This window comes from Mauremys reevesii, linkage group 5 (assembly GCF_016161935.1).
Source record: "Mauremys reevesii isolate NIE-2019 linkage group 5, ASM1616193v1, whole genome shotgun sequence".
Classification (NCBI taxonomy): Eukaryota; Metazoa; Chordata; order Testudines; family Geoemydidae; genus Mauremys; species Mauremys reevesii.
The window spans coordinates 131,592,014-131,618,165 of NC_052627.1; the positions used below are offsets into that span (position 1 = coordinate 131,592,014).

Below are 26,152 nucleotides of genomic sequence, written 5' to 3' on the forward strand. Positions count from 1 at the left end.
GAGCAGATTGGCATGTCTGGCTCAACAAGACGGTGCTGGAGTCCCAAGCTGGCAGGGAAAGCAGGAGCAGAAGTAGCCTTGGCACATCAGTTGGCAGCCCCAAAGGGGTATGATCCAACCTGTCACAGTGGGAATCCTTTGTTTCCCAGTTTTATCCCCTCCCCCATTAGAGGAAAAATACTAGTAGTCCAGTACCAGATGACACGATCACATGACCCTACAGTGTCAACTCAGCATCCCAGGAAGCTTCTCAGGAAGGTAGGAAATTAGCATATTCAAAGTCTTATTGTTCTCCCTATTGGCCCATCCAGGCTGATTGCCTACTGTCTGGTGGATGTTCTCCAAGTGTAAACCCTCTTGTAATTGTCAATATTCCTAACTTCAGATACAGAATTGATACATGCATACCAACTGGATAATCATATTCAGTAAATCATAACCTTTCTCGCATGACCCATCTTGCATAGAACACATCTGTTATGCCATATGTATATGCAAGTCACTAAGCCCAGGACGAAGCGCATGAGAGGTGTGGACAAGGCATTCTCAGTTGAGGGGAGCTGGCTGGGGAACCAATGCCCAGGGGAGATCAGGCCAGGCCAGAGTCTAAGCATCTTTAGTAAATGCTGCAAAACTATCCCCTTCGGAGATGTCTTTCAATCATGAGAACAACAGTCATGGCACTAACCCCACCCCCTTCTATCTAATAAACCCTGATATAGACACCTCCTAAACCCAGACATGGACACTCCCTTCTGCCCTAAACCCTAACACTGAGATCCCTAACACAGAGACCCCTTAAACCCAGACACTGACATCCCTAAACCCCAGGGGTGCTGGAACAATTTTTATAGTGGGGATGCTGAGAGCCATTGAACCAAACTGTAACCCTGTAAAAGCAGCAAAGAATCCTGTGGCACCTTGTAACCCTGTATATAATGGAAACCACTTCAAGCCAGGGGTTGTTGCAGCACCCCAGGCACCCCTAGTTCCAGCACCTCTGCTAAACCTGACACCCCTTCAATCCCTAAACCCTAACACTGAGATCCCTAAACCCCACCCTGAGACCCCTAAAATCTAACACTGATGCCTCCTAAATCCTGACACCAACACCCCCTTCTACACCTTAAACCCTGACACTGAAACCCCCAAGCCTTGACACTGACAACCCCTTCTACCCTAAACGCTAACACTGACACCCCCAAAAGCCTGACACTGACACCCTCTTTTACCTAATAAACCCTAACACTGACATGCTCTAAACCCTGGCACCCCTAATCCCAACCCTGGCACCCCTAACTCCAACAATGACCCCCCCTTTCAGTCCTAAACCCCGAACAACAACAAAACCAAAAATGATCTACCCCAGCAGAATGTTTACCCCCAAAAAGGGAGAAGTGCCAAAGACTCCATGAAGTCCACTAAGGACTAAATAGATACATTCTGGTCCATTGGGCCTGAATCTCCATGCACTGCTGCCCATGTAACTGCACCGGGAGAGAAAGAGGAGATCAGGCTGCGTGAGCACAGACTTTGGGATGTAGCCCAGTAAGACGTCCCTTTGAATTATGAACCAACAAGTTGCTGTGATGATTGAAGTGGGTAGTGACTGGTGTGTAAAAGTCAAAGGAAACACGTACAACCATCTCTCCGCGGATTTCGGGGGCATCTTCTTGGAAGACCCCATCCAGTTTCTGCTTTTCCAGGATCAGGATTTTTCCAGGATTCTATCTCCTGACTGATCGTGCTGGGGGCTCTTCCTGTCTCCAGCACTCAGGACCCTGAGCTACCACCATCATCTGGGAACCCTGACCAGTTCAAGCCTCATGGAGTGGGTGAGATCCATCTCTCTCTCTGTTTTCTTTCCTACCTCAGGTATTAACCTTTAAAATGTAACTGTTATGTTTGTTTAGCCCTCCTGGTGTGGTTATCACTATGATTCAATAAATGACTTTTATGGTTCAGCTGGTTGCTTTTCTCTCTGAATTTTACTCTTTTTAGCTTCCCCCATTTACTCTGCAGCGACGCTTCTTGTACCTAAGCTAAAGATCCCTGTAGTGCCCCAAAATACTGTGGGGTTTGCTCATCAAGTGGGTTACTACCAGTACAATTGTAATGTGAATGTGTGATAGGGATGTGTTAAACTTGGGGAACATTGGTGGGGGGGGGAAGCAGCTGAAAGTGCGGCTCAATCCAGCCTATTGAGACCAGGAGCACATAAGGGTACCAGCTTGAAAGTGCTCCTTAACCCAGCCCATTGAGTACAGGAACACATGAGGGGATCAGCTGGAGAGTGCTGATTGACCTGGTCCTCTCAGACTTGCTCTGCTAGTGTGTGTGTGCACATGTTCATCTAGTTCTAGGGCTGGAGGAACCTAGGTCCTGCAGGAGAGCTCCATTGGGAGGGGACTTGCAGAAGGAAGGAGTAGAGCTCCATGTGAACACACAAGTGACTTTCACAGCACGTTAATTGAATTACAGAAGCCCCTCCCCCAGAAGAGTAACCCGGATAAATGAGCCTACCCCCACAATAACGGGCACATCTGGGAACAGTGTGCAAAAAGCCCTTTTCCTTCCTCAGGAAAGTTGGATCCCAGATATGTTGGTTAATGCTGCTGGGAGATTGAGGAAACCCCAATTCTCTGAAAGACGAAATCAGGCCTCTGAGCAATTGAAACAGATACTTCAATCCGTTTAGTAAGAAATATGTACACAGTATATACAAAATCTGGAGCTGGGTTATTTACATATGATCTTGTTTGTGAGATACATGGCCAGCACCTGAAAAAGAAATGTGAAGAGTCATCAGTATTTGTCCAGTGCCCCGTAATACACATAAACAGAGTGGAGATTACTAGGGAATAACAATAGGAGAACATGGACTGGGAATAAGCTGCTGGATACGGTCTAGAAAACAATCACCAAAACAGGAAACACTACAAGATTAGGGGAACCCATATTACTTAATAGAGTCGCTTTTGAATTTGAATTAGTGGAATGTGGAATGAGACTAGAAACCTGACCATTCAGTGACCTTTTGATATGAGGTGAAGGATCATAGTAGCTAACTTTGGAGGATGAGTTATATCTGCTGAGCCCCTTCTCTGAAGGGCAGAGCATCCTTATCTCTCAATAACATCAGTGGGAGTTTGAGAACACTCAGCAACTCATAGGCTTGGGCAAGACAAATACAAAGGCCTTGGGTGGCTAAAGTTAAGCACTAAAATCTGCAGGTAGATGCCTAAATACCCATTATTTCCACCTGCAGAGGTGCTGATTAGGGCACTTAAATCTCTATCAGCTTTGTGGTGTTTCAAATAGATATTTGAAAAGCAAGGGGACTGATGTTTAAAGGCATATTTGGCCTTTGGTTGTCATTAGACAACTTTATGCCAGGTGAGTGGGTTTTCCAAACCCGGATACCTGAACTCAGACTCCTAACACCCACGGGTAGGTGCATCAATAGGGGTGGGGTTAGTTGTAAAGTCACCCTTTTGCTGCCCTATGTTGCAGTGGAGCAGGGCAAAGTAGCCATAAAGCTGCCCTAAGAGGCAGCTAGGAATTCCCCAGCATGTGCAAATCCCTAACACCCAGAGAACCAGCATAGAGAGTGTACAGCCAGTGTAGCTGGCTGTATGTCACCAACTCCTAGCTTCCCACTCAAGTATATGGGGTGTGAGCTGGGAACAGAAGATGGCACACACAGTGTGCGTTGTCTACAGCTATCTCCAGTGCAGCAATGGCTGTTACAAGACAGCGTAATTTAGAACAGCCCAGAGTCTAGAGCTCAGGTGTATTTGAGGATCTGGGCCAGTACTTGGCTGTTACTATAGTAATGACCCCTGAGCAAGCAGTATAATGTACATGCTTATCAATGAGCTTGTCCAGAGGCTGCATGTCCATCAGAATGACTAGATGTCCTGATGTGTAATAAAAACACTTTGAATAATAAAAATCAACCCAGGCTACTTTACAGGGCCTGATCCTTCTCTCACTTACAGCATCTGAGCAGTAGGACAATGGCGAATACTGCCCAGGATTATAGTTGTCTCTGTCTTCTTCCAATTTTGGGTAGCGGGAGCGAGGAGTATAAGGGCCCTACTGTCAATCAAAACTTAACCCCACCTCTTGACCCAATAAGCCCTGCCCACGGGTCATCAGAAGCCTCACCGCATGGGGATATTACTTCTGGGCGTCAAGGCGGACACATGACCGGAAGCAAGGTGTGTCATGTGACCCCTCTAAGAACTCCTTCCACTATACCAATCAGGATAGATTTTGCCCCGATAGGAACGCCCCGAGAGAAGATTTAACCAACCAGGGGGAGTTCCGGGGTTTGTGTGACCCCTCTAAGAACTTCTCCCACTGCCCTCAACCAATCAGGAGGGGCTTCAGCCACTAGAGAGCACCCTGAGAGGAGATTAGACCAATTGGGGGGAATTCTGGGGCTGGGTGACCATCCAGAAGTGGTTCGTGTGACCCCTCTAGGAACTCGTCCCACCACCCTCTACCAGTCGCGATGGGTTTCGGCTGCAGAGGATTGCCCTGAAAGGAGATTTGACCAAAACAGGGCAGGTTCTGGGATGGGGTGACCACCCGGAAGAGGGCTGTGTGACCCCTCTAAGAACTCCTCCCAATGCCCTCTGCCAATCAGAGTGCCGCACCATCACCGCACAAGTCCCAGAGCTGGACAGAGGAGGCGATCTCTTACCAAGACGACATGTTTCAGAAATTGTGGAAAGGCTGAGAGGAAACGTGGACTCCTTTACCACCCCCCTGAGAACTTCAGACTTTGTTTTAGCCCCGCGGACCTTTGGACTTGTGTGGAGAAAGTGCTACAGCAGCAACAGTTCTGAAGAGGATGAGGGAACAGCCAAGGGGATTCCTTTGGCCCAGCCATTGATGGATACGCCAGAACCTGAACCCAAAGCCCAACCATTCATGAGACACACCAATGAGCATGGTGGCCTCTCGTTGTCCACCACCCTGGAGGAGGAAGGCGATCATTGCTTGGGGGAGTTACTGGCGGACAAGCTGAATGGAAAAGACATCGCTCAGGTAAATGAATGATTAAGAAGCGACAGTTGATGATGAGGTGTAATGAGGTTAGGAACCTGGGGTTGTGTAAATGTAAAAAACAAGCAGTGAGAACTTACACTTGTTTCTTGTCTGAGACAGCTCGATGATGCCTTTCTAGAGGACCCGGAGGCCCTGGACAACGTTGCATCAAGCAGCAAAGATGAACCGGGCCCGCCTTGTTTTTGCTGAACGCCGCTAAAAATTGTTGAAGAGGACTTCGAGGATGAAGGTTATAAGGAGTTTAAGAGAAGGTTTGGCATGGAACTCGCTGAGCCAGTGCCACATTGTGAGTGTAAAAATTTATGTGGACTATTGTATGCATTGCTATTTATGCTGTTCTTAATAACTGTCTTAGGGAAAAGCTTTTTGAAGATTATGAGGGCTATGTCATAGATGCCTCAGGCCAACGGCACCATGACTGTGTGATTTGGACTTCAACTTTATATGTAAATTTGTTAATTTAAATATGTAAATTTAAAAACCATCTATTGAAAAGGGCTTTGTGACTATCTGCATTTCTGTTAGAAGGTCTCTGGCCCTTAAGTGAGCTAAAAGTTTTAATGGAGCCTCTTGGTTTGTTTTCAAGGAGCTGTATGTCTTTTAAATAAAAAAAATGGTTTGTGAGAATCTAACTTTTGTGTTTTTGTGTAAAAAAGACCCATTTACAGCAAAAAGCTGAAATGTATGTTGTGGGAGGAGAAAAATCCTAAAAATGTGTTTATAGTGTAACCATTCTGCCTATCAGAGTTGGCAGCAACAAGAGCTGCGTTCAGTTGCTAGGAACTCCATTCCAATCACACAATGCAAAACTGGCTCAAGCCCTCAGCCAGTGGGGCACTGAGGCTCCCCTACTACAAGCTAAAATCACCACTTACTGTGTTAAGTAGTAGGGAGGACTCAGTGCTGGTTCACCATTAGCCCAAAGTGAATTCAGCTCTGTAATCAGACTCTTCATGGAATCAAAATTAGCACTAACATTTCACAGTGGAGACAGGAAGAAGAGATAGAATTAGTGTCTGGGGCTCACCAGGTACAAATACCTCTCCCCAGCCTCTCTCAATTTGCTGAGTTTTGGAACCCACGTCCCCTGCCTAGCGAGTGCTACTTAGTTGATGGCGAGTCCCTCTGCCATAAAAGGCCAAGTACAGGTCCACTGTCCTTGATTCACATAATCAGGATAACAACACTTTATTCTTCCTGCCTCAGTAACAGAGAAACTGGGGATCCCACAGCAGCCAAAGTGACCATTTGGGCTACTGTGGGCTCATGCTAGGCGGGGTGCGTGTGCCTGTGCAAACGAGATCAACCCCTGATGTTCTTTTCCACAACTCACCACCAAATGTCAGGGTAGATCTCATCCTGACTCTGCTTACAACAGTAAAACAAACAGAGATGGTTCAGACATGTGTTTTGAGTACAATAGAGTTGACTCATCCTGTTGAACTGAATGGTTTTAACCACACCCCCACTGAATAGTGAAGGTAACTGTGACTACTTATCGTTGTTGCCATAGGGATAAATTTGATTGGTGTGCACCCATGGTAAGGTAGGTGGGTGGGTGAGTTTTGATTAATATGAAATGAAATAAAACCTCAGGAATTTGCAGATGCTATTGGACAGTTTAAATATGACTCGGGAGTTGGTTGGATGCTATGGGTCAATTCAAAGCCATTAAAAGTTTAAATTAATATATTTACAACAAACAAACAACCCCCCCATACACAAGGGTCTAAAACCAAAACTGAAATGTTTCAAGGGGTCACAAACCTTCAACATGCTTTAGAAGAAGCATTTGCTCTAAAGACAATCAAACATTTAAAAGCTCTGGAGGGCTTATTATGGTTGTGATACAACCATTTTATTTCAACCCCCACCCCAAATAATATGCATGAAAGAAATGTTTTAAAAAAACAAGCCCCAAAGAGATGTATTGATATCTGCAAAAGGTCCCCACTTGGGACTGAGGGGGGGACAGTTACATTAAGGATTGGGGATTTACTGTTTAATACTGTAAGAAGGCCCTGCAGAAAAATGGATTTTAACTAAAAGAAAAAAAGTAGCCAAAAGCAGCTCAGTTGTGCAGCCAGCTTAATTCTCCCACCCCAGCTCCCAAAAGGGAATGTTAGCAAGGGGCCTAAAGTCCTTAAGTCTCTAGTATTTCAGAGCTGTAGCCATCAAATCAACCTGCTCGTTACTATTTTGAAGTCCTTTTGAAACAAAGGGTTAGGATGGTATGAAAACCTCAGGTATTTTGGAGACGGTTTTTTTCAACAGAATCTCTTGAATGGCTGCTGGGCTGCAAGAGGAGGTATGCTCCCTATTTTAATCTCTGAAAATATATATTGTATAATATCACTCGTTGGCCGTGCTGTCTTAGTAAATAATGGTGCCTATGTTTATTGCAGTGTGATCTGTTTAGCATGGAACTAGTAACTTTAAATTGCATTTCATCACCAGGCCAAGGTAAAAACCATTTTAACTGTAGTTTTGCTTAATAACGTCAGGTACTACACAGGTTGTATAGGGATTTGGGACTAATGCTAACTAACAGTTTTTGCTTGTTCTTTAATCCAAAGGCCCAAACACACATTGAGGGGGACAGAACAAGCATGTTCCTGCAACACTTTATCCTGTAGTAGAAGGTAACTTTCTGCAATTGGCTATTAAATGCGTGTGGGATTATTTAAAACTATTTTGTTGCAAACTGTATTTTAAACGCTCTCTCTCTGTAAAACATAGGTGGGATTTTTTTTTTAAGTATATGGCTGCAAACTGATGGTAATGGTGTGTTTCAAACTAAGAGGGTGTTGGTTTTTTAGTGTGCAAAATGTGTTTTAACCTGGATTTTAAAAGTTGATTTTAAAAGCCGTTTGGTTTTTATTTTGCAAAATGAGGTGTATTTAAAAAAAAGTTTGTGGGTTTGTTGTTTTAAAATGGTAGAAACAAACTCAAAACTCCTGTTCGTAATACAGCCTGAAATGGATTATTTTGTTTTAAACCTATGACTTTTTAAATAAAATATTCATTAGGGTATTTTTCTATTTTTAAGTTTACAAGACAGTTTCATGTGATTTATTATAATAATAATAATAATAATAATATCATCTGCTCCACAAACCTACCCAATACCAGCAGTGTGAGAGACCCTGACGAACTCTCTCAGTACCTGTTTTCCCCCAACTATAAGGTTCCATCCTGCAAGTTTATCGACGATGAAACAGCATGAGTGTCTTGAAAGGACCCAAAAGACCAGTACTCTGTCTCTGGAAATACCAGTGTTTTCATAGCCTGTTTCACCACTGCTTATGCCCGCATAGAACTATACAAACTGCTAGACAGATTTCAAAAGCAGTGCCTGTACCATGACACTGACTTGGTGATATGTGTGAAAAGGGAGGGTGACTGGAATCCTCCTCTGCGGAATTATTTAGGCAAGACACCGCCAGATCAACACATCACCGAGTTTGTGTCAGCAGGACCGAAAACATACAGATAAAAGCTATCGGGAAGAAAGGCCTGCATGAAAGTCAAAAAGTATTACCCTGAACGTAGCAAATTGTGAAAAGATCAACTTGGACAGTTTGAAAGATCTAGTTCTGGACTATTGCATGGGCCTGTGAGAAAACACCTCCAAAAAGATAGAGGTTCAGCAGCCCTCTATCATAAGGAACAAAAATCAGTGGCAAATAAAGACAAAAACCCTTAAGAAAAACACAGAAAATTGTTTCCACCAAGAAGGTCCTAGGAGAAGGGTTTAAAACCCTGCCCTATGGCTTTAAAAATGGATCTGAGGTGGAAACACCCCTTTTCTGCAATTCTTGCGGGGCCTAGCAACTATGGGAAAATGTGTTGGATAAGGCCAAACAAACATTGTCTGTTATGCCTGAAAGTATTGGATAACATGGCTATAAAAATCATTGCCAGATACACATGTCTGGGCCTGCCGAAACATGTTTTAAGCAAGGCTAGATATGCCCAAGAATTTAAATTTAGTTTTTACAAAATTCATCACCATCCGGTCGTTTAGCACTAAGTCGTTAGAATACAATTTAAGATAAACCCTTGCTACGATGATGTAAGAAAAACATGCAGTGATAGCTGCAGGCGACAGAGTGGGGGTCTTGTAATTGTCTATTGTGAAACGCATTATCTGTGGCATTTTTGTTTAAAAATTTCATAATGCTTTTAGGAAACAACACGCTATTCGGGGGGGGGGAGGGGCGGCGCCCGTATGAGTCAAAAAACTCTCCACGGTTACACTTCACCAGATACAAGGTGAGCCAATGTTCACCGTGTTGGTTATGTGGATGCGTGTTGACCACCAAACCTAAGGGTTTCTGAGACAGCTTGCTGCCAGGGAGCCAATCATAAGGGAATTCTTTTTTGTGTAAGGGGTCATTGATGAGACACGTGAGAGCTGCACGGTGTCCATGTTCACATATAGTCAAGCAGAACATTTCTCCTCTGATTTATCACTATGATGTTGTCAAAAACCCCATAGACGATCATATTGACGGTGATGGTTAGAGCCATCCCAAAATGTATTTCTGCTCTCAGGTTCCCGGTTTTAAACAGGGAACAGTGATTGGTGCATTCCTGGTTGGGAGACAGGTCAAAGGCAAACAAGGTGTAACCTCACGGTTGATTAACAGAGAACGATCTTTCACGTGTTTACCAGCTATCTGTACCAGATTCATGTATCCTCTCACACAGTGTTCTGCCTCGAAGTCTGGTTGCAGAGGCTTGGTTACGGAATATTCCACCTACGCCAGCCTCGTACATCCAGGAAGGGCATATCCCACCTGGGCTTTGTAATAGTTCCTGTAGATGGTGGGGTCGCTGTAATTTTTTAGGATCGCCAAATGTTTTGCTTTTTAGAAACCTCGCTCTCTCCGGGGACACAGGTGCACCTTGATGATCACCTTGCCAAAGCAATACAAGACGTGTCTGTTCTGATCTGTCTTTATTTCAATGGTAATGGTATCGATGTGGTGTTTTCTGACAGGAACGTAATGAGGTTTATCGTAGGTGATGGTGACAAACTCGTTGTTCCTTCCTCGGACAGAGAGACAATGTAACAGGGGAACAGAAAAGTCCCCCACAAACTCACGTTCTACAATATCTGTGAACAGACGCAAGAAATTAAAAGCCGTGTGATGTCTGCTGAGAAGGGGAATTTTTGGACTCTGTGCTTCGGGCCCAAACCTAGAATGTTAGCTAGCTCCCCGCTGATAGAAAACATACAAGTAAAATTGGCAGATTTAAAACTAACTTTTCTACCCCCAGGGTCGTAGTTCATGACCACCTCAGGCGGTGTGGGATGACGAACCACAGTATTGTTCATATGATCCAATAATTCAGGTATGGACGAGTAATAACCTCGTTGTAGGATAAACTCCATGCCACACCTGCAAAGGTGATTTCAAAAGGGGTGTCTTCACTGATAGTGTTCCGGCTGTGCAGGTATTGTATTTCCACTAACCCACCTCCCAGGCTCTCCGGAGATCCCAGGGCTTAATTAGCCATATTGTAAAGTTCAAGCTGGTGTTCTGAGGAAAAACTGCAGAGCTGGCATTGCTGGGCAACGTAATGTAGAACCCGCTGTCGCTCATTTTTCTCTCTCTCTGTCTTTGCAGGAGGAATCTTTTTGTTTGTTTTTTTTTGTTCACGTCTAAATGTCACAGAGTTGAGAAGCTTCCACCCAGCTGTTAAACTTATCGCCTCCTCAAACCATTTCACCAGTAGCTGCTTTCTTCTCCCTTTTCCTTTATCCGCTAGAACTTTTTCAATCCTGTAAATCCTGTCTTGTTTGGGGTTTACTTTTTGTAATTCTTCAGGGCAAAAAGATCCAGTAACTGTCTCACCCTCGTAATCTTTTAATCAGTATACAGGTCTCTGGCTCCTGGTTAAGGCTTCATCCACTATAAATAGCTCATCAGTAAACGTCTGTTCATAACCTTTTTCAAAGGCTCCTTTGACTTTAGATAGTCTCACGTGGCCGCCTTTTCTAAAAGGGGCAACAACTGGTTTTATTTTAAAACCATCTCTATAAACTGTTTTCCATATCTTCAGAGAATGTGAAGGATTAACATCAGCAGGTCTGGTACGTATAGTTCTGTGAAAGCTCCGGTTGTCACTCTTTATAAAGTCAGATAACACGTCTTAAAGCCTCTGTTGTGTTTGGAGAACCGGTGCACATCTACCAGATCTGCCTGCCATTGCGCGTCCACATCTGAAACAATGGTCTTGTTTCTTTTAAAATGTATTTGAGCCAGTTTGTGTAAAGTGTAAGCATCTGATCTGAAAGCTAAGCTGTTACCTGTCTTCTATTTAAAAAGTTTTACTGTGCTTTTTGGCCACTCAAAAAGAGGATTCCCCCACCAAAGCTCCCAGCATCCCTGGGGATGCAATATATTTTCATTAACAGAGCTGTCTGTGGAGACAGGACAGTTCCTGGTACCGTCTTTTACTAACGCAAGTATGGAGGGGATACAGTCATAGGGACACATTTAAATAAGTTTAATTAATTGCCTGGTTTAACACAACCTTTGACAGCCACCTGTAAAAATGGACGCCATGACCCCTACAACGAAAGACTCTGAGCTGGTTCATTCTTCTATTTTGTCCTTTTCCGGATTTTCCTCTTGAGATCCGCATCTCAGACAGGAGCAAAAACAGCTGATGCACAACAGGGCTACCGATGTGTAAGTTCTCAAAGGCCTCTTGAAAGGCATCGTCGAGCTGTTGAGAGATTTTCAGACAAAAAACAGTGTAAGCAACCCTCTGCTTGTTCTTAGATTTATGCAATGCCAAGTTGATTCCTAACCCCATTATACCCCATGATCGACCATCGCTTCTTAATCATTCATTTACCTGAGCAACGTCTTTCCCGTTCACCTTGTCCACCAGTGACTCCCCCAAGCCATGATCATCTTCCCACTTTGGGGGGGAGTCATCACACTCATCGGGGTTCTTCATGAGGGTTCGGGGTCGGGTCCTGAGGTATCTATCAATGGTCGAGTCAAAGGGCCCTCCTCGGAACTGTAACTGCTATAGCGCTTTATCCATACAAGCCCAAAGGTCCTCGGGGCTAAAACAAAGTCTGAAGTTCTCAGGGGAGTGGTAAAGGAGTCCATGTCTCCTCTCAGCCTTTCCACAACTCATAAAACACGTCTTCTTGGTAAGAGATGGCCTCCTCTGCCCAGCGCTGGGACTTATGAGGTGATGTGCTGCACTCTGACTGGCAGAGGGCATTGGAAGGAGTTCTTAGAGGGGTCACACAACCCTCTTCTGGGAGGTTCACCCCTTCCGAGAACCTACTTTGTTTGGTCATCTCTCCTCTTGGGGCAGTCCTCTGCAGCTGAAACCCATCGCAACTGGTAAAGGGTGGTGAGAGGAGTTCCTAGAAGGGTCACATGAAGCACTTCCGGATGGGTCACCCCACCCCAGAATTCCCCCCAGTTGGTCAAATCTCCTCTTGGAGTGATCCCCAGTGGCTGAAACCCACCCTGATCGGTAGATGGCAGTGGGAGGAGTTCTTAGAGGGGTCACACAAAGGACAGGTCACCTGCCCCGGAACTCCCCTTCCCTCGGGGCATTCCTATTGGGGCGAAACCCACCCTGATCGGTAGATGGCAGTGGGAGGAGTTCTTAGAGGGGTCACATGACACATCTTGCTGCCGGGGTCAAGGGGTGGGATTAACATTTGATTGATGGTAGGGCCCTTATACCACTGGAGCGCCTTGTTCTGTTTGTCTCCGTTCTGCTTCATTCGCCAAGCGCTCGGCCAGGACAGATGTCACTTATGAGCTCAGTTGCCACCAGCTGGACAGTGGGACTTGGGTCTTTCTCTAGGACCCGGAGAGCTGAAATTACAGAGGACATCACGTTAGTGAACAGACTGTCAAATCACAGCTAAGCGTGATCACAGAACCTTGAAGTACCTGAGCAGAATGATCACATGGAAAAATGTGAAACTGGGCTCAGTCCTTCTATTGGGGTGGAAAATACATGAGAGATGAATAGGCCTCACTTTTCATATAGTCACCTGTGCCTGAAATAGCTGGAGACTTATTACTTCTGAATACCACATGACAGCAGCTCTCCAATACAAACAAAGCTTTAGGGTCCCTCATTGGGTCCCTTCCATGCTCCCAACTGTGGGGAGACCCTGACTCTACCAGAAAGTCATCCACTCCGCTGCAAATGGAAGGAAGTCCATTGTTTCAATAGCTTCCACTTTTCAGTTATTTTCCAGCTCTATTCAGGAGCCACTGCCCGAGCTCAACTCAACGTGGAATTTAACACAGGCCAGGTCCAAGCTGGTTTGCGCATGATACAGCGCACCTACTGGAAGCAAAATTGCTGGTGGGAAATTTGGGGTAGCAGAAAGTGGCTACTTCTCACCTGGGGAGTCCACAGAAAGCCAATAAAGCCCAAAGTGTGGAGAGCACTGGCTGGGAAGGGGGCATTGCCAGGACAACCAGGAGATGCACTGACTCATATCACACCTTCTGCAGCTTCCTCCTTCAGGGGAAATTAAGGCTGACTTTCTACTGGGCAAGAGTGAATTTGTCCTTTGATGTGTGGCTGATGCACTTTGCACCAGTGGTATCGGTTACTGCTGCTTGTCAGCTAAATTCCTTTATAACTCATTAATGAGCAGGACTTCAGCTGTATTTATCACTTACACATCAGCAGATGTTCCAGGTCCAGCCATTTCATACGCTGAGTGTCTGTGTGTTCCAGGATGATGCCTAAATACACAATGTCAAATAAATAACAACAATAACAATAAAACCTTCCCTTGTTGAGTGCAAAGTGATATTAGCAGCCCCTAGACAGGTCTTTGGGGTCTCCTACTGTGGGCCTAAGGGTGAGCTGTGGGCAAGAGGATGCTAGAGCAGTTTAGAGTCCACACTGAAGAGAATGAGAGAGACATTTTTAAAAAGAATGTTTACATAAAACCCATTTGCTTGATGAAACAGTCTGTGCTCCTCTTGCCACTGCAGTCAGTTATTGGAGACATACTAAGATAGTGTTTGGTCTAGTGGTCTGAGCAAAGGACTGGGGCCAGGAATAAGCGAGTTCTAAGCAGGGATCTCACAAGGTGACTGATAGGTGAGCCCCAATGCCTGCCTGTCTCACATGGGTGTGCTAGGGAGAAGAGGCCACAGGGCCAAACAGGAGGAACCTAATGCTTCCTTGACAAGGTGCTGTGGCCAGGAAGGTGAAACAGCAGGCGCTATGGGGAGGTGGGCTGCTTGCCCCCCAGTGATGAAGTCGCAGTGAGGAGCACTGAACAGCACTGGGTAGGTCTGCACTTTGAGCTAGGGGTATCACACCCAGTTCAATGGGACGGGCCCACACTAGCTCTGACAGCGCTAGCATTAGAATGTAGCTAAGGCAGCACAAGCCGTGGGAGGAGCAGCCACTGTGAGAATAGACTTTGGGGTTTGGATGGGATCATACTTGGGGTGGTTAAACCTCCTGCTGCTCCTGCCGCCGCAGCTACTCTCTATTTTTAGCACAAAGGGCTAGTGCGGGTGTGTCTCATCAAGATGGGAATTATACCCCCAGCTCAAAGTGTAACCATGCCCTACGTGACAGTGTCCCAGGCACTACTACGAAATGACTGCACCGTGCTTCCCCTGCAACAATCCCGAAGCACTTTATAGCAACTAATGAATTCCTCCGACCACCATCCTGGAGAGGTAGGGACATTAACATCTCCATCTATGGGTGGGAAGCTGAGGCACAGAGAGATTAATGGCAGCTCAGTGCTGCACAGTGGGATTTTTTCTGTCTCCCTCAATGGGAATATCAAAAGGGACACTGGGCATCATCTCTCACCAGCTAAGTTGGCGGCACCTGCCCGGATCCCTTCCCAGCTGCTACTGAAGGACGCGATGGTGGTGCTGTACAAGTTCTCCAGCAGTTCTGCATTTTCTTTGGCCTAGAGGAAATCAGGGACACATGAGCTCTCTCTGGCTAGAAGTGCCCTTTGACTGCCAGCACATGCTTTTATGAACCACAGGTAAATAAGAGCAAGAACAGGTGGCTGGGTAGAAGTGGAAAAAATGGGAATCTGGGGCAGATTTACATTTCCCATCACCCTCCAGTCAATAATCTCCTACAGTTCAACAGCTCACTCACAAGGTGTCTGCAAATGTCCATCTGGAGCTCTTCAGGCTTCAGCTCGGCTCTGCCACCAAGGTGCTTATTGATCGCATGTTGGAGTCTCTTCAGTCCCAAAAACGGGAAACAGAGGTGAAATGTAGCTCTGCATTCCTGAAAAAGAGCATCACACCATTGACTTGTTCCCTACCGAGTGCTATGTTCAGTCAAAGGGAACTCATCTGCGTGACTGCTCATCTATTCCAGGACAAAAAAGGATTCATCTGGATGTGACTGGCAGAAACATGCAGGAATGACTAATAGAGGGGAGAGCTTCCACTGAAACCTGGAGGTAGCATCAATGTCTTTTGGGAACAGATATACCGATGAAAGCTGCTTCACCAGGCACAGCTGTGGTCTCTCCTCTGTTCTGGGGAGGCAGGGGCCTGGGGTGAAGAGTCAGACAGGAACAGAGACCTGTAGGGGTCAGACCCATGACCTATCCTGGATTCTGGTGAGGCAGCCATGGACCAACCTGGCTGGAAGTGACTCAGCAGGAGGGCAATGAACTGAGGGGAGAATTTGGGCCTCCACAACAAGCAGGAATAGCAGTGCTCCCCTGGCACTGGGAGGAAGATTCCTTTGCCTTAGTAAATAAGTCACTGTTGGTCTTACCATTGAAACCTCGGGCTTGGGTCTTGCAGGTGCAGCAGAAGTATGACCCAGCTCTTTCGAACCTGCTCAGCGAAATAGGCCTTCCATTTTTCTTTGTCAACTGAGCCAGGATGCCAAATAGGACAAAGGCCACTGAGCGAAGACCATCATTCTCCTACAGCCAAGAAAGCCCCACAACTTGGTAAGTAAGGGACAATCCCATCACGCACCTCACACAGCCGTCTCTTCTACGCTAAAGTAGAGTGATTGCAACTACAGCTAGTCAGATAAACTTTAATTAACCAATTTTTATTCGAATTTTCTGATTCATGAATATATTTTAGAGACAGTTCAATTTTGATGAAATTCCTCCAGAAGCCAGGCAGGGTCCTTAGAAACCTGCCTGGTGTCTTGCCAGTACACCCATCCAGCTCCTTGGCAGCCAATCTAGCAGGCTGACTGGGATCATAGGCTTCCAGGCTCCCAGCTTTGGGGGGAAGGATAGCTCAGTGGTTTGAGCATTGGCCTGCTAAACCCAGGGTTGTGAGTTCAGTCCCTGGGGGGCCATTTTGGGAACTGGGATAAAAAGCTGAGGATTGGTCCTGCTTTGAGCAGAGGGTTGGACTAGATGACCTCCTAAGGTCCCTTCCACCCTATGACCCTGGGGGTCCTAGCTCTCAAATTTGCAACTCCCTGGCACCTCTAGCTCCCAGAGTTTCCTGGGTTCCCAGCACCAGGATAGTCTGAGAGCAGACTGCCCCGGGCCAAGGCTTCCAACAGAGCTAGGTTGTGAATAGTAATTCTGTTTCACAAGGAGTTCTGAAGTTTGGGGGAGGGGTTCCCACAAATAGGAACAAAACCAAAATTTGAAATCTCAAAAATTCTCTGCAAAACAGAATTATCATTCCAACCCTCTCACATAAAAACGGTATAGAGCAGGCCCAACACTTTCTATTGCACTCTGTAACCCCCTTTTCATGGTTATCTAGCTACCTAATCTAGTATTCAGACTTTCTTTGAGGTTCTCAGTGGCAATCAAGAACAGAAGGGTGAGACTGTGGGAGCAGGGATGTCATACCCATCCTCCTAATGTTCTCCTCCTCCATAAAATACTTCCCTTCCCTGGGGCCTAAAATCTCTGCACTCTGACATGAGCAATGCCCAGGGAGTCCACATCACACATCGTAAATCGAGTCTAATCAAGATCGGTTGAACTGGGGTTGGAGAGTTCTGTTCACATACATCGTCAAAGTAGGCCCGGATCTGTTCGGTGAGGTCTTTGAAGGAAGAACCAATGTCCTTCTCTTTCAGCTCCTTCAGGACTTTGGCCAGTGCTTTCATGCTCTCACCAATCACTTCAGAACTGAAAACGTCATGTAAGGCCCCGATCAGTATGTCCAGAAGAAACTTCTTGTATTTTTTCACCTGTACAAACATACGACATTAAAGAAAACTTATCACTGATCACACTTCTAAGAACTTTTCTTTAGCAGTTATGAAGCTGTGGGAATTTCATCAACCCTCTCTCCTCCTGAGATCTATAGCTATATTTCAGACCAGGTGCTAACTACAATGAGCCAAACTCGGTAACATAATACACGTGCATAATCCTATTATTAGATTTCTAGTTACTTAGATTCCAAGGCCAAAAGGGTTCATTGTGATTATCCGGTCTGACCTCCTGCATAACATAGAACTTCTCCGAAATAGTCTCTGAACTAGAGTACATCTTTTAGAAAAACATCCAATCTTGATTTTAAAATTGCTAGTGACCGAAAATCCACCACAACAACTTTTGGTAAATTGTTCCAATGATTAATTAAAATTACTATTAAAAATGTACGCCTTATTACCAGTCTGAATTAATCTAGCTTCCTTTTTCTCCATTGAATCTTGTTATACCATTGTTTGCTAATGTGAAGAACCCATTATCAAAATTTGTTCCCCATGTGAGTAGTTATAGACTGTCCTCAAGTCACTCCTTAACCTTCTCTTTGTAAAGCTAAATAGATTGAGCTCCTTGAGTCTATCACTAAAGGTATATTTTCCAATCCTTTGATAGTTCTTGTGACTCTTCTCTGAATCCTCTCTAATTTATCAGCATCCTTCTTGAATTGTGGACATCTGATCTGGACACAGCATTCCAGCAGCACTCACATGAGTGCCATATTCAGAGGGAAAATAACTTCTTTACTCTTCTTCAAGATTCCTCTATTTATGCCTCCAAGGATCATTTCAATCCTTTTGGCCACAACTTTGCATTGGGAGCTTATGTTCAACTGATTATCTGCCATGGCTCAAGTTTTTTCTCAGCATCATTGTTCACTGGGAAAGAGACTCCCCACAAGTAAGTATGGCCTGCATTTTTTGTTCCTAGATGTATACATTTACATATGGTTACATTAAAGTGCACATTGTTTGCTTATGCCCAGTTTACCAAAGGATCCAGCTTGCTCTGTATTGACTGCAAAAAAGGTGACTAGGGTATGGGAGAGAGCAGAATTTGGCCTAGTGCATTGTGTGCAACCTCTGTAAACTCTGAGCAATTATTTCCCTTGGATTCTCTACTTATGTTGCATCCTATTCAGTATTCTCTCATACCTTCACAGGCGCCCCATCGACTATATTTCCCAGGCCTCTTACAGCCATCTGACGGACAATGCTGTTCCTATCCTGTGACCTTTCTTCCAAGATGCGCAAGACACTCTTAAGCAACTTCTTCTCCCTGAGCATGGGATCAGTCATTAGCTGAAATAAAATCAACATGTCCATTAGCACCAATATGATCCTTAAGATTGGGAATAGAATTTGAGCCGGCATAGAATACACTAAAAACAACAAGGAGTCCTCCTATAGCCACAGTCTTGTGGATACAGACTAATATGGCTACCCTCTGATACGTGGCACATAACACACTAACTTTATCATTCCACACAAATGAGAAATGTCTTGAAAACATGCAGCTTTCCTTTTGGGCACTATAATAGGGATCCACTCACCTCTTGAGAGCCCCTTAGTGGCCAGGTCTGGTACCACAGTCCTTTCTCACCCCTGGTGCACCCTGCCAGCTGACCTCAGTGAGTCTTCTGTGGCTCAGGCCTCTGGCTAAGTCCCAAAGTCCAAATGAACCCCTTCTGGGCTAGTCAAGAACAGTCCCATTGCCCTCACTAGGGTCTCCAGCCCCAACTCTGGGTCCTTGAAATTCTGCTCTTTGTTCAAGCTCTCCGTAAGCATTGTCCCCTTCCTGGGGCTTATGCCACTGTAAGTGGTAGGGGATCCAAGGCCTGCCCATAACTCTGAGTTCAAAACCATGGACCCTGTAAACAGTAGTTAGGCACCGCTTGATTTCAGTTCATTGTTGCTTTTTCCTACCAGCCACTTTTAGCTTCACCCTCACCTCAAGGTTCAAGTTCTTAAGGACTCTCTTCCTGCAAACCCAACTTAAGCAAATGCTGCCAGAATCAAACTCTGGCAATCCCTGGAATTTCTTGCCCCTCCAGTTCCTGGCAGGAACTGACCTGCTAAGGCCCTGCAGCTCCTTTTAGCTGAGCCTGATGGGCTCCGATTGGCTGCTCTCATGAGGCCTCTCTAGACAGACCCAGATTTGTGGCTCTTTTCCTGGGGCAGGGGGCAGTAGGACCATGGGGCCTCTTGTAAGGAGCCTCAAAGCCCAGGAACAGCCCATCCCAGACACAGATCGATTGTTTTCCTTAGAACCAGATGAGCCCCTAAGATAGTTACTTAGCATAAGTGGAAATATGATGCAGATGTTAGAAGAGGGCTGTAGAAAGGAGGATGGTCCAGCAGTTAACACACTTGTCTAGGACTTAGGAGACCCAGGTTCAAATTCCTGCTCCTCAAAGACTTCCTGGGTGACCTTGGCAAATCACTTAGCCCTTCTGTGCATCAGCTCCTGCCTGTAAAATAGGAATAATAGTGCTTCCCTACCTCCCAGGAGTGTTGTGGGGATACATACATACATAATGAGTTTTGAGGTACTCAGATACAATAGTCATGAGAACCTAAGACAGATGTGAATGTATTTGTATGTTGCTTGTTTTATAGTATTAGGACACTAGGTTCATTCCGAAGATCTGCTGAGTGAAACCAAAACCAGGAGCTGTTGGTTAGTATCAGCACTGGGACTTGGCAGAAGAGGTCCAGTACTTCAAACTCTGTCTGTATCTCTCTCAGCCAGCACCTGTGGTTGTGTAGCTAGTATAGGCAATGACAGCAATACAAATATCAGCGAGAGAATGACTCCGAAAGGTAGAATGAAGTTCCTTGTCAGGTTTCCATATAAAGGGGGAACCAGTCTACTATCTAAAATGACAGTTACTCCTATGAACTGAACTGTACAACTCCTTAAAAGAAAGGCAAACAGACAGTGGTCTAATGGTGAAACTGCTCTTCGGAGCCCTGTGTCTTACCTGGGCAAGGAAAGCTGTGCCGGTGATTCGGAAGTTTTCCATTGGGGAATTCACCCAGGGGAGGAGGCTCTGGATGATCTCAAGGGTTATTAGTCCAAATCTTAGCAGACCACTGGAAGGCAAAAAACCACTTATGGGGTCGATTGCACACTTCAAAAACTCCGCTGCTCTGAGCAGACAGTTCTGATATCTATGGGTGGGAGCTGTGTGTTTCCACCCAGGGCACCCCCCACAAAGCTATAAACTGGAGGTTCCCTCTCAGCCGCTCTATTTGCTACTGATTCCCAAGGATAAAATCATGCCTCTTAGATCTCTTACCTCACCAGCAGACACACTCCCTCATGGTGAGTCTGGGGGTTTTCAAGCAGAATCCATGTTTTCTGCGTCCCAAGCACTCTCACCAGTCTCTCATTCCTAGCTTTGGAAAGCACAGATTCTAACGCTTGGACAGAAAACCTGGGGAAAGAGAGGCACAGAACTGCAGCAATCGGTAGGAAGGTGCAGCCTGAACAGAGTCAGGAAGCCCAGGTTACTTGTCAGGTCTGCTGTTCATCGACAGTTCATCCACTGGCAATATCCTGGACACCAGTGTCCCTGGAAGGACTTGATGCCAGGAGGTATGTTTCTGTCTAATACATCTCATATAACTAGTTTTGCTAGGGACAAAATTTTGCAGTCATTTTTCACTTTCTGCAAGGAGTATGGATACTAGCAGAGTACAAGGATATAAAAAAGATACACGATCAGGACCCAAAAACTGGGGGGCATAGAATGTGGTGATCATTAGTGGATATTTTGGGGTTGTATCTCCAGATATGAGGTGACAGAGTGCTGAGGGTATGCACTTGAGTCAGCACTCTGGTCACTATTAGTACTAATTCAGTTCCTTACAGAAAGCCTAATTGGACAGAGGTGTAGCTGATTACGAGGTCAGATTGGGGCTAGTGAGTCATGGAACCAATCATTCCATTAACAGGGAAACTGTAGAAAAGGACATGGGCAGGAGCCCTTTGAGGGGAACAGACAGAGAAAGAAACTTGGGTGACCAGATAGCCCGATATTTGGGGCTTTTTCTTATACAGGTGCCTATTACCACCCACCCCCTGTCCTGATTTTTCACACTTGCTGTCTGGTCACCCAAAGAGAAACAGAAAGACAAAAAGCTGGGAGAGCCTGACAAAGTGAGCTCTCTGAGTGGAAACACCTTCCCCCCATTTTGGAGAAGAGTTTAGAAAGTTGAGATACAAGATAAAGGTGCTATGTATTGGTAGGGGGATTAAATAGACTTCACGTTGGTGTTTACAAGCAAGAAAGTCTCAACGTGGTCTGTGTTTGTAGAAGATGTGGGGGTGCAACACCCTCTCTGTCACAGCTGGGGCTCATCAGGGATTTCCTGTTATCTATGCAAATAGAGAGCCTGCTGGAGAAGCCGGGATAGAGGTCTGGCAGTCCAGGTGATGGAGGGAACACACTGAAATGGGTGGTGAAGCAGCAAGGAGAAGTCTAGAACAGGGGTTCTCAACCTTTCTGTTTCTGAGCCTCCTCTCACCTCAACAAGCTATAAATACTCCATGGCCCACTCCCAGGCCTCTGCCCTGCCAGGCATCAGAGTTTGGGGCTCCTGGCTCTAGATTTTAACTCCACAGGGTGCAGGGGCTGGGGCTTTAGTGCAGGTGCTGGGCCTCAGGGCTCCAGCCTGGCTGGGCTCAGAGATTCAGCTTTCTGCCCTAAGCCCCAGCTAGTCTACTGCCAGCCCTGCTTGGCGGACCCCTAAACCGGCCCGGTTGAGAACTGCTGGTGTAGAAGACCCCACAGACCTTCTAACAATCCCACCAGGCAGAAAAACAGCCTTTGCTTGCCTGGTAGGTTTAACAGCAAAAGAGCCTTCAGGAATTTATACAGGAACAAGCCCAGGTCTGGCAACAACTCCTCCAAAGTCTGGCAAGTCCTGTGACAGGAAATGGAAACCAGGCACAGGAGATCAGACTCTGTAAAATGGGACCTGCGAACAACCCTGATCTGGTTTTGGTTACTCTTAAAGGAGCAGCGGTGAGACCTCACAAGGACAGAACAATGTGGGCCTTTCGACTGACACCCCATTTAACCGGGGAAGCACATATATGGCTCTTAGTGATTAGCGGGCAAGAGATTAGGACGTGATTAAGGCAGCCATGCTGGACGAGGTGGGGCCTGTCCACAGAAAAGTACTGCCAGAAATGGAGAGTTCAAAGATGGATTGAGGGATTAGGCCTCTGTGCATTTGCATAGAAATTGAAAGATTGGACCACTTACTGGTAAGGCCACATACTCAAACTGTGGGGGAGATCATGGACTGCATGATTCTGGAAGTTTCTTCAGAGTCACCCTGAGCATACCTGAGTATAGGTTACGTGGCACCAGCCAGTTAATCTGGACCCCGCAGTTAAAATTACAGAGGAATTTGCAGAGGCGGACATTCCCAGAGTGAGTCAGTGGTTTAAGGGGCTAAAAGATCACTAAAAGATTGCCATATGAGTCTCAAATAAAAGCTCATGTCACCAATATCATTGTGAAACACATCTACAGATGCTGTGTAAAGAGCCATGTCTATGCATTGAAAATTACATTCTTATGATCTGTGTCTAGGGACTAGTCACCAGGAAAGGTGAAAAAATGGTTTTCTTTAAGGCAAGAAATGTTTCTCCATCTGTTTGTTTACATGTAAATTAAGCATGTAGGGTTCACATTCAGTTCAGGACTGTGAGAACTTCAAAGAAAGAAAAGTAACAGGAAGGAGACAGGGAGTGGGGACCCAATTTTGGGGTACACCTCAAAGGTTTGCTCTAGTATATTTGGGGGACAAAGAAGACACCCTGGCATCTTTCACTTAGGAAGTAGATGGACAGCGAGACGGACAGCGGGGTCACTATCAGGCTTGGTTGAGAACGTTGGGTGAGAAACATCTTTAGACAGGAGGTTAACCTGTTGGTTAAGTTTAGTCTCTAGGACCATGTTATGATTTCATTTGACATGTAACCATTTTTTGCTTGCATTCTTACTCACTGTCACTGGAAATTCTGTTCTTTGACCATCTCTGTTCTTGTTTGCACTATAAATATATCTAAGTGCTGTGTGTTTTGCACTATAGAGTATAAGTAATAAAGTATAAAGTACAGAGTCTAAAGTATAAGAAGTAAACTGGTGTGTACTGTTCCATAGGGAACAGCACGCCCGGTAATTCTGTGGGTGTTCAGTGGATAAAGGTCTGGACACTATACGGAACGGTCAGAAGACTCGGGGGTTGGTGTGTGCCTATCACTAACCTGTACAAAGAGACTGGGGTCTGAGGAGGCCTGGATGGCAGTGCTTGTTTTGCCAGAGCCTGGTCATTTTAGGGAACTGACCCACAGCAGACACAGACAAGATTTCCTCACTCTAAGGGCAGGCAATGGTAAGGTGCCTCATAACCCTGGAAATTCCTGGGGAGTGTCACACAACTCTATTGGAATTCTTTGTTTCCCTCCCTTCCTTCTAATTACCGGCAAGGGTTGCCCTCAGTATGTTGTTGGTCTTTTTGGAATAGGCTCCAGCTGCTTATCCTTGGCAAAGGCATCTTTTGTCCTGAGGTTCGGCTGACCTGCTGCAGGAGAACAGGAAACAACTCTGGGAGCAGCTCCTGCACAGCTTTGCTCGACTGCTGTGCTGACACCACCTCAGAGATGGCACATGTTGCCTGAAAGGAGAGCATGGTAAAAAATGAGGAGATCTCCCAACACCATCACACCCTCTCTCCCCTTCTGATGTCTGCTGTACTGAATTTTCACTTCTGCCGGTAACTTGAATGACTGCAAGCAACTCCCATAACTCATGGCTCAGTTTCCCACATCTGTAAAAATGTGTATGACCTACCAAGGCATGTTGTGAGTCCTAAGGAATATTTGCAAAGCACTGTGAGCAACCTGGTTCAAAGACTCTCTAATTGCCAGATGTTATTAAGTAAATCAGCCACATACTCTAAAACTGCGTATTTGTTCCACAGACAGCAGAGCTGGACTCAGGGAAACAGTACATCAGAGGAGAAGTGCCCACACAGCAATATTCTACCACACTTCTAGCTTTCCATCAGCAGGATTGTCACAGGGCAGAGGAAAGCCTGAAAGGCGTGTCTGTCATCTAACTTACTGAGAGAGGTTCAGCAGCTGCCAAATGCCTGTCAGTTTCAGTCTCTGAGGTGATGCTTTCTTCTTGGCTTGTTGACGTCTTTATTTTTTCTATTAGGACCTGTAGGACCTGAGTGGCAAGCAAGGGGTCTCCCCCCAGAGATCTCCACAGCTCACTGGTGTAACTGCAATTTAACAGAAGTTACATGTGACCCCTGGACACTTTTGTGGCTCAGACTGAATGCGTCCTATTTAAGTAAAGACCAACTTTTCTCCTTGCCTATGAGGAGAAAGTTAGGAGCACTGTCCTCCTTTAACGCTCCTCCTGTTTAAATATTGAGTTTCCAGTTACAGAACTAGGTTAAGTGACCTAGTCTTACTGCAGCCTAACCATTAATACTAGACTTCCGAAGGACAGGACACAGAGCGCCAATCTCAGTTCCTGTTTTCACACTTCCCAGTAAATATGGAATCCTGAGCATGTGGCTCCCAAAGATCCAGGGTTTGGAAGGCAAGTGGATGAAAGAAAAGCCACATTTCTACTAACTGGACATACAATTATGAGAACGAATATTCATGGCCATCCTAGTTCCCTTCACAAAGGGTGTCCCTACCCTCTGTTTGCCAGAAGCTGGGACTGGGCAACAGGGGATGGATCATTTGACAGTTACCTGTTCTGTTCATTCCTCTAGGACATGTGGCACTGGCCACTGTCGGAAGACAGGACACTGGGCTAGATGGACCTTTGGTCTGACCCAGTATGGCCGTTCTTATGGTCTTAGATTCCAGCACTGATAACTGATAAGCCTCTCTCTCTCTCTCTCTCTTGTACTTCCGCAGCGCTCCAGCTGCTTTTTTTTGGCCTGGGGCGGCCGGAGCCACCTTACAATCGTGGTTATAGCCGACCGCATTATTACGGGCGCATTATAGCAGGGTCAGGGCGGCTCTAGCCATTTCACCACCCCAAGCACGATGGCATGCAGCGGGGCGCCTGCCGGTTGCCGGGTCCCATGGCCCGTGGACCTCCCGCAGGTGACTGGCAGAGCGCCTCGCAAAGGCGCCGCCCCAAGCACGCTTGTGTGCTGGGGCCTGAGCCGCCCCTGAGCGGGCTTCTGTACATACCAGGTAATTTAATGTGGTGGTGCCCAGCCATGCATTAAATAAACCAGCTGGCATGCACAAAAGAAGGCTTTGCCTGCCCAGATTTTGCAGGTGTGATTTAAGCAGCCAAATGCAACCATTTGCCTCTGAAGGATGCACAGTTCATAAACAACCACAAGCACAAAATATGCAAGTGCTTTAAACACAGTGTGCAAATGCCTGGGACTATGAACAGGTGACGACCTCTCATATTCATTCCTAGCCCTTCACATCTTTAAAACACTGTGCAAACGTGGCAGTTCTGCTGCGAGGGTTCCTGTCCTGAGGTCTTTCACCAGCCTTGATAGAAGATTTGTGGAGTGCTCCTTTCATCTAGCCCTAATGCACTGGGCTACAGAATAAGGTATATAAATAGTGGATCCCAAAGACACTATAGTTTTCTCCTCCCTCCTTCTATTCCAAAGGGTACGTCTACATACCAAAAAATCCCACAGCAGTGAGTTTCAGAGCTCAGGTCAACCTGGGCCTGAGGGGCTTGCACTATGTGGCTAAAAGTGTAGCTGTTCCTGCTCGGGCTGGAGCCCAGGCTCTGAAACCTGGCAAGAGGGTGGGTCTCAGAGCCCAGGCTCCAGA

The 26,152-nt window shown here is 46.0% G+C and overlaps 1 protein-coding gene across 3 annotated transcripts; it reads right to left on the reverse strand.

The window, feature by feature from the left end:
• Positions 1–2,708: 2,708 nt before the first annotated feature.
• On the reverse strand, positions 2,709–15,288 carry LOC120405991 (maestro heat-like repeat-containing protein family member 1). Of its 3 annotated transcripts, none has more exons than XM_039540094.1 (5): positions 15,235–15,288; positions 14,932–15,034; positions 13,770–13,835; positions 12,810–12,944; positions 2,709–2,781 (listed from the first exon to the last, which is right to left on the reverse strand). In XM_039540094.1, the coding sequence occupies exons 1-4, from the start codon at positions 15,253–15,255 to the stop codon at positions 12,847–12,849; spliced, it is 288 nt and encodes a 95-aa protein (XP_039396028.1). In that variant the 5' UTR covers positions 15,256–15,288; the 3' UTR covers positions 2,709–2,781; positions 12,810–12,846. The 3 variants fall into 3 exon arrangements, with proteins under 3 accessions (XP_039396028.1, XP_039396027.1, XP_039396026.1); XM_039540093.1 differs by lacking the exon at positions 2,709–2,781 and adding an exon at positions 12,253–12,481; XM_039540092.1 differs by lacking the exon at positions 2,709–2,781 and having other exon boundaries at positions 12,510–12,944.
• Between the last annotated feature and the right edge of the window lie 10,864 nt (positions 15,289–26,152).

What these genes read in the sequence shown, in the direction of transcription:
- LOC120405991 (XM_039540094.1), bottom strand. Translation starts at nt 15,255, where the DNA reads ATGGACATTTGCAGACACCTT. An exon ending in TGGACATTTGCAGACACCTT is followed by an intron (nt 15,035 to 15,234) that starts GTGAGTGAGCTG and finishes GATTTCCTCTAG; the next exon opens with GCCAAAGAAAATGCAGAACT. An exon ending in AGGTGCCGCCAACTTAGCTG is followed by an intron (nt 13,836 to 14,931) that starts GTGAGAGATGAT and finishes TTGTGTATTTAG; the next exon opens with GCATCATCCTGGAACACACA.